At 35.3% G+C, this 12174-nt stretch overlaps 1 protein-coding gene across 2 annotated transcripts in view; it reads left to right on the plus strand.

The window, feature by feature from the left end:
• Positions 1-12174, plus strand: part of LOC114657760 (neuropilin and tolloid-like protein 2) — a 133186-nt gene that overhangs the window by 86300 nt on the left and 34712 nt on the right. For both annotated transcript variants that reach the window (XM_028809648.2, XM_051932025.1), the window contains exon 7: positions 7458-7686. In XM_028809648.2, coding sequence (XP_028665481.1) covers positions 7458-7686 — 229 coding nt within the window. The remainder of the gene's footprint in view (positions 1-7457; positions 7687-12174) is intronic.

The raw sequence follows: 12174 nt of genomic DNA on the forward strand, positions 1-12174 counted from the left end.
GCACAGCACTCACAGTACCAGTGTACAAGCTGGCCATGATATTCAGAAACTTTCAGGGGATCCTGCGAAGTCTCAGAATGTCCCACAAGGCAGCTCGATCAACTGAGTCAAACACTTTACGAAAATCCACAAAGGCTGCAAATAAACCGCCGATATTCACCTTTGCGCTCCATGAGTACCCTCAGTGCCAGGATGTGGTCGATGGTAGATTTCTTAGTCATAAAACCAGACTGCTTCTGTCGCTGGTAGGTGAGCAAATGATCACGGATCCTATTGAGGACAACCCTAGCAAGGACCTTACTTGGCACCGAGAGCAGTATTATCCCCCTGTAGTTGCCGCAATCCAGGCGATCACCCTCCCCTTTGCAGATAGGGATGACAAGTCCCATTTTCCAGTCAGTTGGGATGACACCCATCCCCTAAATGGAAGCAAAGATCGCTTGCAATGCCAGGAGGACAGCCGTACCACCAGCCTGGAGAAGTTCACCCCAGATACCACAGATGCCTGCAGCCTTCCCTACCCTCAGTGAGATTGGGTGGTTCACAGCTAATTGAAGGATCAGCCTCAGAACCATGGACCCAGATATATCCAGCATCCTAGCCGGAGGATGAGCTTTAAATAACTGCTCAAAGTAGCCAGCCCAGTGGGTCACAATTGCAGTGTTATCCGTAAGGACTGTTCCATCAGTTGCTCTGACTGTGACTGTCCAAGGAATAGGTTAAAATGTGCATAATGCTTTGATTCCTCTGTAAGTAGAACGTGGGTCACTAGACCATAGATGGTGTGTCATTTGCTCACAGATCCTTCTAACAAATGCTTCCTTATCTGCCCTCAGAGTCTTCTCAGCCATCCTTCTCAGTTCCCAGTACAGACCAGAGTTGCCATCAAGCCGTGCACTACAACTCCTCTTGATAATATCCAGAGTACCTTGCGAGATTAAGCAGCTCCTTCTGGGAACACTAGTAACGCCAACACAACCCCCAGCAACCTTCAGGGTCTTTTCACAGAAGGTTTCCCACATCACATTAGGATTGGCAGTCGTGAAATCATGATGTCATGAAATTATAATGTACACTTATTTCTGTGCTCTGATAGTGCCAAGGCCAGAATTAAAGTTTTTAGGGTTGTTTTTATTAAGTAGAAACTGAATGTGTAATGCACATTTTTCAAGTGCTTAAAAATATACAGTATATGTATTTTTTGTACTAATTAACATTTTAGGACTAGATCTGATTTCTTCAAAGATAGTTTGACACTTTTAGTGCATGTCACTAGAAATTAATGATATTAAGAAGTAATGTAGTAAGAAGTGATGATGTGCATACTTTAATTACATTTTTCACTAACCTTATGTTGGTTGAGAGATGGTTGTTTTCAGAAGTCAGGTTTACAGTTATCAGGTCTTATAGAAGGTGAAACTCATAGCTGGAAAAGGCAGAATTAGACTCGACAACAATAGATTTTGGAGATAACTTTGAAATCTAAAGTCTTATTCTAATGTGTTCATAACAATTACTTATGAACACACTGAAATCATTTTAGTTTTATTTGTCTGACACTTCCTGACTCACCAGTACAAGAAAATCCCCACATATATGTTTGCAAGAAGGTTATTAGTGCCAATGTAATTTGTGAAATTTATTTCAAAGATTTGCAGTTCAGCAGAGAGAGAGAGACTGCTAGGGAGGTGGACAAATGACAGCTGTAAGTCAGGTTAGGAAGATAGGCAGCAAGGTAGTTATGTTAAAAGGTGCTGATGTTTGCTTGACTAATACGGTTAAAAAAACCATAGTCTGAGATAAAGGATGAAGGTATTAATAACCAGCCAATTCTTCTGGTAGTTGCCCATATCTGACATGAACTCTGTGAATGTGTAATTATGTGAGTGTTTATAATGACAAGGATCCAGCATGAAGTCAGAAGTGTCTCACTATGTCGCCGACATTCCTTTCTGGATAGGACATCTGTGTGTCAGGATTCTCCCACTTGGCTGGGATGTCCCTTTGCTTCTCTCTGGCCTGAATATGTATGTATACATGATTATGCATTATATTCTGGGAATTAATGTTTATGTCTTTTTGTACCATATTTCTCACTTGTAATTATTTTCCACTATGGGTACAAAAGGGATGGTATTGGTTCTAATCAGTTCTGTATCGAGAAACACATCCCAGGGGAGAAAGAGCGCCCCCTGGTGAATGTAATATAATATTTAATTAGATGTTTCTTGATGACTAGTTATGAAAGACATCAAGCTTTTGGCCCTGTAGATAAAAAAAATGTTTTTAGGCCATGTTTGGACCATATTTTGTGCCAGAAATGAAGAGTAAATGAATAGGTGTCTTTAGCTAAAATGATTAGAAGGACTTGAAGTTGTGCATGCCATATCAACTGACCCCAGGGCTTCACCCCCGAATGGGATACAAGGGACCAAAGTTACTCATTTTCACAAAACTTTGAAAAAAATTGAGATCAGTAATGTAGGTATGTGGAGTGTTGTTTTGTACTATTTCAGGATTGCTGATAACAAATACGATAATATTTTTGATATTTGATTCTTTAACAGTGGTCTTAGCCCTCTAAGAGCCTTGCCCAGAAGGTTAAAAATGACAGATCTCAAACATAAGCATGTGGGATATTGCTTTAGACTATTTAAAGGTCATTGAATATGAATATGATGTTATTTTTGATTTTTGATCCTTTAGTAAGGAACTAGTCCTCTGTGGAACTATGTGAGAGGGTGAAAAATGTTAAATTTATATTACAATTAAGAATACTAGACTTTAAATTAATCATTTTAATATTTCAATTACTTTATGCAGCTGTTCTTGTTTATTATGTGCTTCTACTTCGTGAAGAACTGTAAATCATTACATTTCTTATGAACATCCTGAAATAGAGTAACTTATGGTAATTCAGCCATTTTTCTTATGATAATGACTACATAATGATAGGAATGATGTCACTTGGCAATTCAGATTTTGCTAGTCATCAAATTACTACTGTTTCTACTGGTACTCAAGGTTTGTCTGTTAATCTGAAACATTATTCTGAGCATTGTCAATCCATGATGCTTGGAAATCCTGTAATTTAGCTGCTCTCTATCTGCAAGTTAGTTTTTTACATTTTAAAGATCACATATGCTGTCATTGAACTGTGGTGAGTTTTTATACTCTAAGTAACCAGTTAATTAGACAAACACTGATAGAAAGCAAATTTAGTTTGAATATTTTTATTAATATACAATTAAATATAATTACAAAATGGTGAAACATTTATTAAAAAAATAAGTTTTCCACAACCAAACGGTGTACAGTATGTAACAATCTCAATTTAGGGTTGAATGACATTAGTAAATGAAACAATAATAATATTCTGGTTATACAGATTGAGAACTTGCCCAAGTCTGTGTCAATGTTTTCCATACTTTCTGCAAAGCAGTGAAGTTTCTGGTGGAGCTCTACTCTTAATAGCTTATCCCATTCCACAGATGATCTGTTGACTGCAGGTCACATTGCATTAAGATGTATTCATTGACACATTTCTATAATTGTTCCAGGATTTTTCAGTACTTGTGGTCTAAAGCATTATTCTGCTGAAAAGGCATGTTTGCAAATGAACACCCAGTACTGCATAAAGGGATGCACGAACCTCATCTTATACCATAAGACCCAGTGTGTACAATAATTGTTGTTTCCTAACCTTCTGTGCAAGTGAATTGCCAGCAGCATTCCCTTGCTAGTATAGTTACATTTCTTTATTTTCTGCTGAAACAAATGACCCACCATTATACTCAGCTGTTAACTAAATAATTTTAATCATTATCAGCCTTTGTCAGCCATTAACAGTAATGGAAGAATTACAGAAGGAGTTAAAGTGAAAGGAGAGTGCGGAGAGTTTCTAAAGGAAATAAGAAAGGTGGATCCTAGCTGTTGATTAAGAAAATATTTTCCAGTGAAGATATGAGAGCACAGATGGAAACTAGTTAAGGGTATTACTTAAAAGTTTAAAAACATCTTACCTGTAACAACTGTATATGAACAAGTTAACAAGTTTATTGCAAAGTATCACTTTGGAGATGTTCAGATCTCAACTTGTCATTTTCTTGTACACATTATATAAATGGTAATTTACAGGTACTTTGGGCTGAATTTTTTTTTGTTCATACAGATGTTCTTAAACTTATGTTTAGATTTTATCTACATGCATTATCTCTCATGTTTATTATATCTCAATGTCTGTGTCTTTTTATCTAAATTAAAATTACCTGTTTCAAAGTTTTGGCAGTCTAACTACATGTTTGATTTTTGCTTTACTTTTTGAAAAGTGGTATCAGTTGTGGGGAACAGCCCAAACACAGACAGGTAGACATGTTGGTTTCACCACACACACGTTTTTTATACATTATTTACAATTGTCCAAGTGCACAAACCCAGTGCCGCAGCACCAATCACCCCTTAAGTCCTTGGCCACACAACACAATGCCTTCAGTCTCTGGTCCGCCTCCACTCCTCTCCTCTGAGCTCCGTCCTACTTCCACCCGACTCTTGCCAATGACTGGAGGGGGGCGGCCCCTTTTATACACCCCGGATGGAATCCAGGTGCATCTTGAGGAGCTTCTGTAGCCACACCCCTGTGTGGCGGAAGCTCTGGCTGTGTACCCGGAAGTCCTCCGGGTGTCCCCAATCCTCTTCCCCCCAGCACCTCCGGGTGTGGCAGAAGTGCCGAGGTCCAGGGCTCCCAAGGCATCGGGGCACCCCCTGGTGGTGACCACGGGCCCCTACAGGTTAGAGCTTCCAAGCTGTGTACCCGTGGCCCCCAAAGCAACCAAGGCGGACGCCCTCTTGTGTTCTGGAGGAGGCACAAGCCCTCCTCCGGTCCTCCTGGGCCTCCCGGCCGGGCATGAACCCCAGCCGGGTGCCACACAGTTTTACCATAATTTTCCATTTAGATAACAATTTCAGTTAAAAGCACCAGTTTTTTTCTTGTGTATTTTATAACTTATAACTTCATTAGAATTTAAAGTGAATTGCTGAAATGTAATGGATGGCTTAAATGAAAATAATAAGCAACAGAAAAAAATCAAAGCCCCTGACAAACCACCAGAATCCATTAATTCAGTTGCACCACTTATGGTAAATTCACTTACCTAGCATTTTCAAAGGTTTAAAACATAATTGCCACAGTTTGTTTACAGATACTTGCATGTTAAAGATGTTCAACAATTTTTGGTAATTAAATATTTCAGAGAAGTTGCAAGGTAATGCCTTGTGGGCTATTCCATGGTTTATACTGTATATTTATGTCAGGATTTTATTCAGTAAACTGACCCATATACATTTCTACCAAATGAAAAATATAATCATTCATGACCTTTTGTACTGAAGTCTATGAAGAGTAAACAACATATTTGTTCAGGACTAGTTTTTCAGTGGTTGCTATGGTAATAGTACTTTACATAATTAGTGTCTTTGATTCAGTAATACTTCCATAATCCTGTAACAGAATTACTTCTTTTGATTTTGATTCTATCTATTATAAAAAAAAATCTTGCGACGATACAAGACTTATTTCCTGCGACGAGACGTGATCTTTTGACGAGAGACAGAGAGACACTTTCACATTCCACAAGACTTACAAGTCACGTCATACTTACAACCTTTGGAAGCAAGTCCTGTGATACACATGCAGAGCAGGTTAGAGATAATGGAAATAGGAAAATTCATAAGTCTCAAAAAATGAGAGTAAAGATCGCAATAGCACAAACAAACGGAAAATATTACTTGGTGAAATAACAGAACAGTGAAAAGAGATCGAATAGGGTTTGAGGATGTCTGGGGAGAAGAGAGACAAGGCAGTGAGACAAAAGGACAGGTGCTGTACAGGCTTTTAAATGTTTGAAGTGTCGCCCAAAATGCAGATCACGTGGCACTGCAGTAGCAGAAAGCCAACAGCTGATCGAGTAAAGAGGAGGTAAAAAAAACAACTGTTACTTGTTTCCCATTGTATCACCATTTAAGAGGGGTTTCGGAGGAGCTGCCGTGTCTCCTTGGGGTGCGTTCAGCCTCCCTCTTCACAACAGTGCGGGGGGTGGGGTGATGGGGTAGGCAAGCGAAGTGCAGATCACGCGACATGGCAGCAGCAGCAATCCAGCAACTGCTTGAGCAAAGAGGAGGTAAAAAAAAACAGCTGTATTTGTTTCCCATTGTATCATCGTTTAAGAGGGGTTTCGGAGGAGCGGTGCATCTCCTGGAGGTGCGCTCAGCCCCCCTCTTCACAACGGCGCATAGCACTGGCAGGGGGGGAAAGGAGTTGGTGAGCGAAGCCACCCAGTAATTTTTAAAATAATGTATTCTTTTAAATAAGCTATCATTTCACCCACAGCGTTTTTGTAGCGCTGGTTACTGTCAAATACACTACCAGCTCATAATCATGTATGAAGTATCAAAAATATTTGTACTAAAATTTGTTTCTTTCGTGGTAAGAGGGACATACACACGTGGTTAATACTTTAGTGATTGTATGTTTTTCCATAAAGTTACTTCCTTGTATAGGTTATTAGTTCATGATAAATTCAGTGTTTTTTGAAAGAAGACACACAAGAACACTTTTACTGACATTTAATGTGAAGTAGCTGGTTCTTACAAAATGTTTTAGCATCAACTCAGTGTTCCCAACATGGATAAAAAATATTTGTTATAACAATAGACAAGACATTCTCATACTGCAAGAAATTATCAAATAAAATAGAATTTTAAAATAACAGAACAAGAACAGCACACTAATGAAATCTTCTTATTTTACACACTGATAGGAGTTTCTCTAATTTTCTGTGTTTTTCCCATTGGTTTATATAGTTTCTGCAATGTATTTATATTCAGATGCCTCAACAATTATACTTTACAAAAATTCAAGAATATTAGGTAAATATTGGAATTGGATTGTCAATATAAATGCACTTTAAAGTATATTTTTCTTGTCTACAGTAAAGTAAACTTTGTTTCCCCCAGTTGTAATTTCATGCAAATGTACAGTTTCAGGTTAAATGTCACAGGATTATGCTTTATGTAAAGATTTGGTTTTTTACATGTTTCATTTCTAGGTGTTGGATGATTTGAGACAGAGAAGATCAGAAGATCAGTGAAGTGGTTCAGTAGGAATCAGTTGGAGTGTATGTTAGAGGGATATAAGTAATGGTAGTGAAACATGTTGCAGCTGTTCATTACTGCCTTATGAGGTATACATTCTGGAATAGATATTTGTCTTGTGGAACCAACCTTGCCAAGGAAATCTGAGTACTTGCTTCTGAATTCTAATGATTCTCATTATATTTTACAAAGTAAGACAATGGTTTATCCCTAACAAATTGGAAAAATGCAAGCTATGCATTAATCCCTACTGTAATTCAATAAAATATAATCTGATATATTTTTTCATTCGTTTGTTTGTTTTTTAGATTTATCTGAGGTTTCTTGATTACCAAATGGAGCACTCCAATGAATGCAAAAAGAATTTTGTGGCTATATATGATGGCAGCAGCGCCATTGAAAATTTGAAGTCCAAGTTCTGCAGCACAGTGGCGAATGATATGATGCTGGAAACGGGGACTGGTGTAGTAAGAATGTGGGCTGATGAAACCAGCAGGCTCAGCCGTTTCAGAATGCTCTTCACCTCCTTTGTAGACCGTAAGCTACTCTGCAATACTTTTGTTTTTCTGAGTATCATTTAAAAGGGTTGGTTAAATTAAGTCTTGAAATATAAAAATGTCAATTAAAATTTAAAGCATGAAGATTACTAGAGGTAGTCTAGAGATGTTTTATAAAACAATTTTATATACTGATGTTCATTATTTCACTTTAGGATATAACCAGAAATAAATCCCTGACATCTTTTTACTAATATCTTTTGACCTATGGCAGACCAAATTAACTCTCTCAGAGCCAATGTGAGAATTGAAAGACTTTGATTTAGAAAGACAAGAGTGGAGTTTTGTGCATATGCAGTCCAATGTGTTAACTACATTGAAATGTAATGCATGTATGTAGTGCATTTAATTTTGTCATGGTTTTGTCATGTCATAATTAGAAATATATCAACAAAATGATCGATTGTTTTTCATTATGCCACATCATTTTTGTGTCAGTTTAAAATGCAAAAGTTTCCCCAGGAATCAAAATACAAAAGCGCATAATCTATAATCTGTAATCCATGAATGTACAACTCAGTTTATGCCCACGAATGAAATAAAATCCAAAGCTTTAACTACAATTATTTCTTGCAAATGGATCACAGTATACCATTGTTTTTTGTGAAATGGATCATAGTAGACTGAACATCTCTGAATATAGCTGAAGATACCGGGCTGAGAGACATTATTGAGCCAGGTCTGACAATTCTTAAACTATTACACTTTGCCTTCACGTGAGACAACTGTGTCAAGTATCAAGGATTTATATGAAAGATACTAGTCTTTATAGACTGAGCAGCTAAGAAGCTGTGCAGCAGTCCCATTCACAGGGGGTACTAGACATCGCTGAACTGCCTTGGTTAAACATGTTATTAATCGAGTAACATTTTGTGTTTAATCACAATTTAAAAAATGTATTTCAGATATCTTTGAAGTGCATTTAAGATATCTGAAATGGAGCTGATACTCTGTTTAAGATATCAAAAAATTAATTTGAGGTATCAAAAAATATATTATAGATATCTCAAACATATGTTCAATGTGAAGATATCTGAAATAATTTTAAAAAATATTTAGATGACATTTCCTGACCATTTTCAGATGTCTTCAATTAACTTCCTGTAGAATTCATAAAATCTCAAATTAATTTCAAGATATCTTAGAATGACAAGATATCACATTAAGAAAATAGCCAATTTTGCAGTAAGTCATTTTGAGATATTTTGAAATGAATTTCAGATTATTAAATGCATTTTAAGATAATTTGAAATACACATATTTTCAGATAGCTGACATTTATTTTACGATATCTTACATGCATTTTGAGATATTTCGAACTGTTCATTTTGCTTGCCATATAGACAACCTATTATACATGTGTAAAGTATTTTAAAACAAATGAAAATATAATTGCTAAATGTATGACTAAATTATTTTAATTGCCAGCATGCCATGATGTCTTTAGAATTTTTTCTGACTTCTTTTCAAGTTCTAGACATATTAAGAGCATTCATTTAAAAGTACAAATTATTTAATGAATAATAACTATAAATAGAAATCTACAATAGCAGAAGCAGTTTAATGCAAGAAAAGAAAATTACAATGTATGCCTCAACCATCCAAATGCACTTTTAAGTAAATGTAACTAAGTACATACTTTCAAAAATACTGAAGATTGTTCACAGTTTAGAATAGGTAAAAGATGCTAACAAGAAACCGATGAGGTTTGTTGACAAGTGCTCCAAGTCCAGAAGTATTACAGGCACAATTTGTAGGGAGTCAACAATGTAAGCTAAATGTAAATTACATTTGACAATCCATGCAATAGCAGACTTAATTTTAATTTAATTTTGAATATTATATTTGTTCATTTGTATGCATGGCTGATACTAAAGTGCTGCTGATTTTAAACCTTAGAACTTGAACTTTCCAAAAGGATTTCATGCACATCTCCTTGATTAAATTCAGAAGATAAATTTAACATTATCTATAAAAATGTTTAAAATATTTAATTTAGTAAAATGTATGACCAAATTATTTTAATTGCCACTATGCCAAAGTTTAGAAACATTATTGGTAATAAAGTGAATATTAAATGTGAGCTTAACAGGTATTTGCTTGAACTGTATTATCTGTACTTTTACCCATAAATTGTCTCATACTGAAAATATGGACCCAGGCACTTAAATATTCTGAGAGAGCTACCAATTTGAACGCACATTACAGAAAAGAATTTATATCTATGTAAGATGAATTTAATTAAATTATACTATTAGTTATATTAATAGATACAGCAATTTATAAGTACCGGTAAATTGCATAATAATCATAATAAATAAATATGCATTTTTAATTTACAATAATTAAATAACTCATTATATAACATGAAATCATAAAATGTCTGTTTGCACCTTCAGAGTAAAGGGACTGGATTTTATTCAACTTTCATTTAAAGTAGCACACTAGCTCCAAAATGTTAACTTGTCTTTCATTTTACTAACCTGCTATCCTGATGACCAGCATGCTACCAGCTTAAAAGTCTTTAAGATGTGGGAAGAAACAAGATTACACAAAGACCAACCCACACAGACATATAAAAATTGTAGAGAATTCCAAAGGGTTACCTGCAGGAAAAACACATGGCATTACTACTACTGATACTAATGCAAAAGGAAATTGACGATAGTTGACACTGAGCTAACAGGAAGCAATCTCTGAAATGGAGTTATTGTTTTGTGCGAGTACAGAAACATTTAAAAAAGCAAAAAAAAGTTTTTAGTATTTGTAAAAATACAATATATAATATATTGTAAAAAATTGTTGAATGTAAATCAAGCAGCATTATGCTCAGACTGTATAATGCACTAATGAGACCATACCTTAAGGACTGCATGCCATTCTGGTCATCATGCTACAAAAATATAGCAGCTCTGTAAGGCTGTGGAGACCAGAGCATTAAAGTGTATACAAGAACTAAAGACCCCTAGTCTTGGTCTCCATGCAGAGTAACTGCATGGAGACCAAATCCAGGCCTTCAGAATTCTCAAAAGCACAGATAAACTGATCCAGCATCATTCTTTTAACTAAATAGTAAATTACCTACTTAAGGTCAAAAATTTGAATTAAAGGAAAGTAAAACTTGAAAACATATTCAGAATAGCACTTTTAGACATTTTATCTATTAGTTTAACCAAATGAGGGTGATGTACTAAGTGTTCCATTACCAAACTTCTTAGTTAGTATGTGCACCTTACTTTCTATGTTATGGAGTTAAATTGTCAATGTTATTTGTATTTTATTCTGTTTTTTTCATATATTTTAAGTCATCTAAGACAATAACAACAACAAATTATTTGCAGAAATTTTAATGTACTCTGCACATGAGAGAAAAATTAACCCAGTAAACCTATTAAGCTCCACACAGCAGCAAAGCTAGAGTTTGAACATGATTAGTTTGGATTTATTACACTATTTCGCAAGAACTTCCAAATGAGCTTATACCAAAAAACAATTTTCAGATCGAACACTGTGTGATGAATACTCTCTGCATTTACATTGATCATTATTATATTTTCTTTTGTTTTGTTTAGATTTGTTACATTATATTATGCTGGCCATGTGACCATACGTATTTTAAATGATGTTCTTAAAGTCTTGATTTTAATAATATTGGATAAGTAAGTGTTTAATGCTGTGTTTTTTAATGGAATATGATGAAGGCATGATTATGATGGGTTTCTCATTGGTTATAATGATGACATTCTTCAGCTATGATATCTGGTTTCAAGGTCGTAGGGGGCTGTCTTAATTAAAGTGGCAGTGATGCTAAGCACTACAAGCAAAATTAGAAAGGCTTGGATCTTGTAAGCTATGCGCATGTTGTGCAGTATACACATTAGAAAGTTCTTTTGAGGCCTTTAATAACTTTATATATCAAAAAAAAGATTTTGCTTGATACAAATACACCAAATAAAGTGGTTTTTATGCTTTCCTGCATATTATTAAATAGCTGGAGAAAGAAATGTTTAGTCTTATTTTATAAATGTAATAACTATAGATTAGATGGCAATAGTATCAACTATATTTAGCGTTCATTCAGCTAACCTAAAGTTCAAGCCCTTTCTGTGTCAATTACATAACTGAAACGTCATTCAGTTTAACTGATAATAATAGAAGAATGGTCATCAGTATTCAAAGGAAAATTAAAATTATGTTTAAGAATGACATGTTTTAATGACAGCATACAGTATGTAGAGAAAAGATACAAACCGCTGAACTATCTATACTGCAGACTAAACTGTTGGAGTACTGTCATCAGACTTCTGCACATAATAAAAAAATGTAAGTAGTAAGTGAACTAAACAAGAACAGAGCCTTACAGTCCAACAAAATTATTAAACCAGTGTAATAGAGTACAGCAAGTGAACCATTTAGGAACAGTGTTTGAGAGTCCAGATAAATTCTACAACATAGGACCAGGCCCTTC

This window comes from Erpetoichthys calabaricus, chromosome 9 (assembly GCF_900747795.2).
Source record: "Erpetoichthys calabaricus chromosome 9, fErpCal1.3, whole genome shotgun sequence".
Taxonomy (NCBI): Eukaryota; Metazoa; Chordata; class Cladistia; order Polypteriformes; family Polypteridae; genus Erpetoichthys; species Erpetoichthys calabaricus.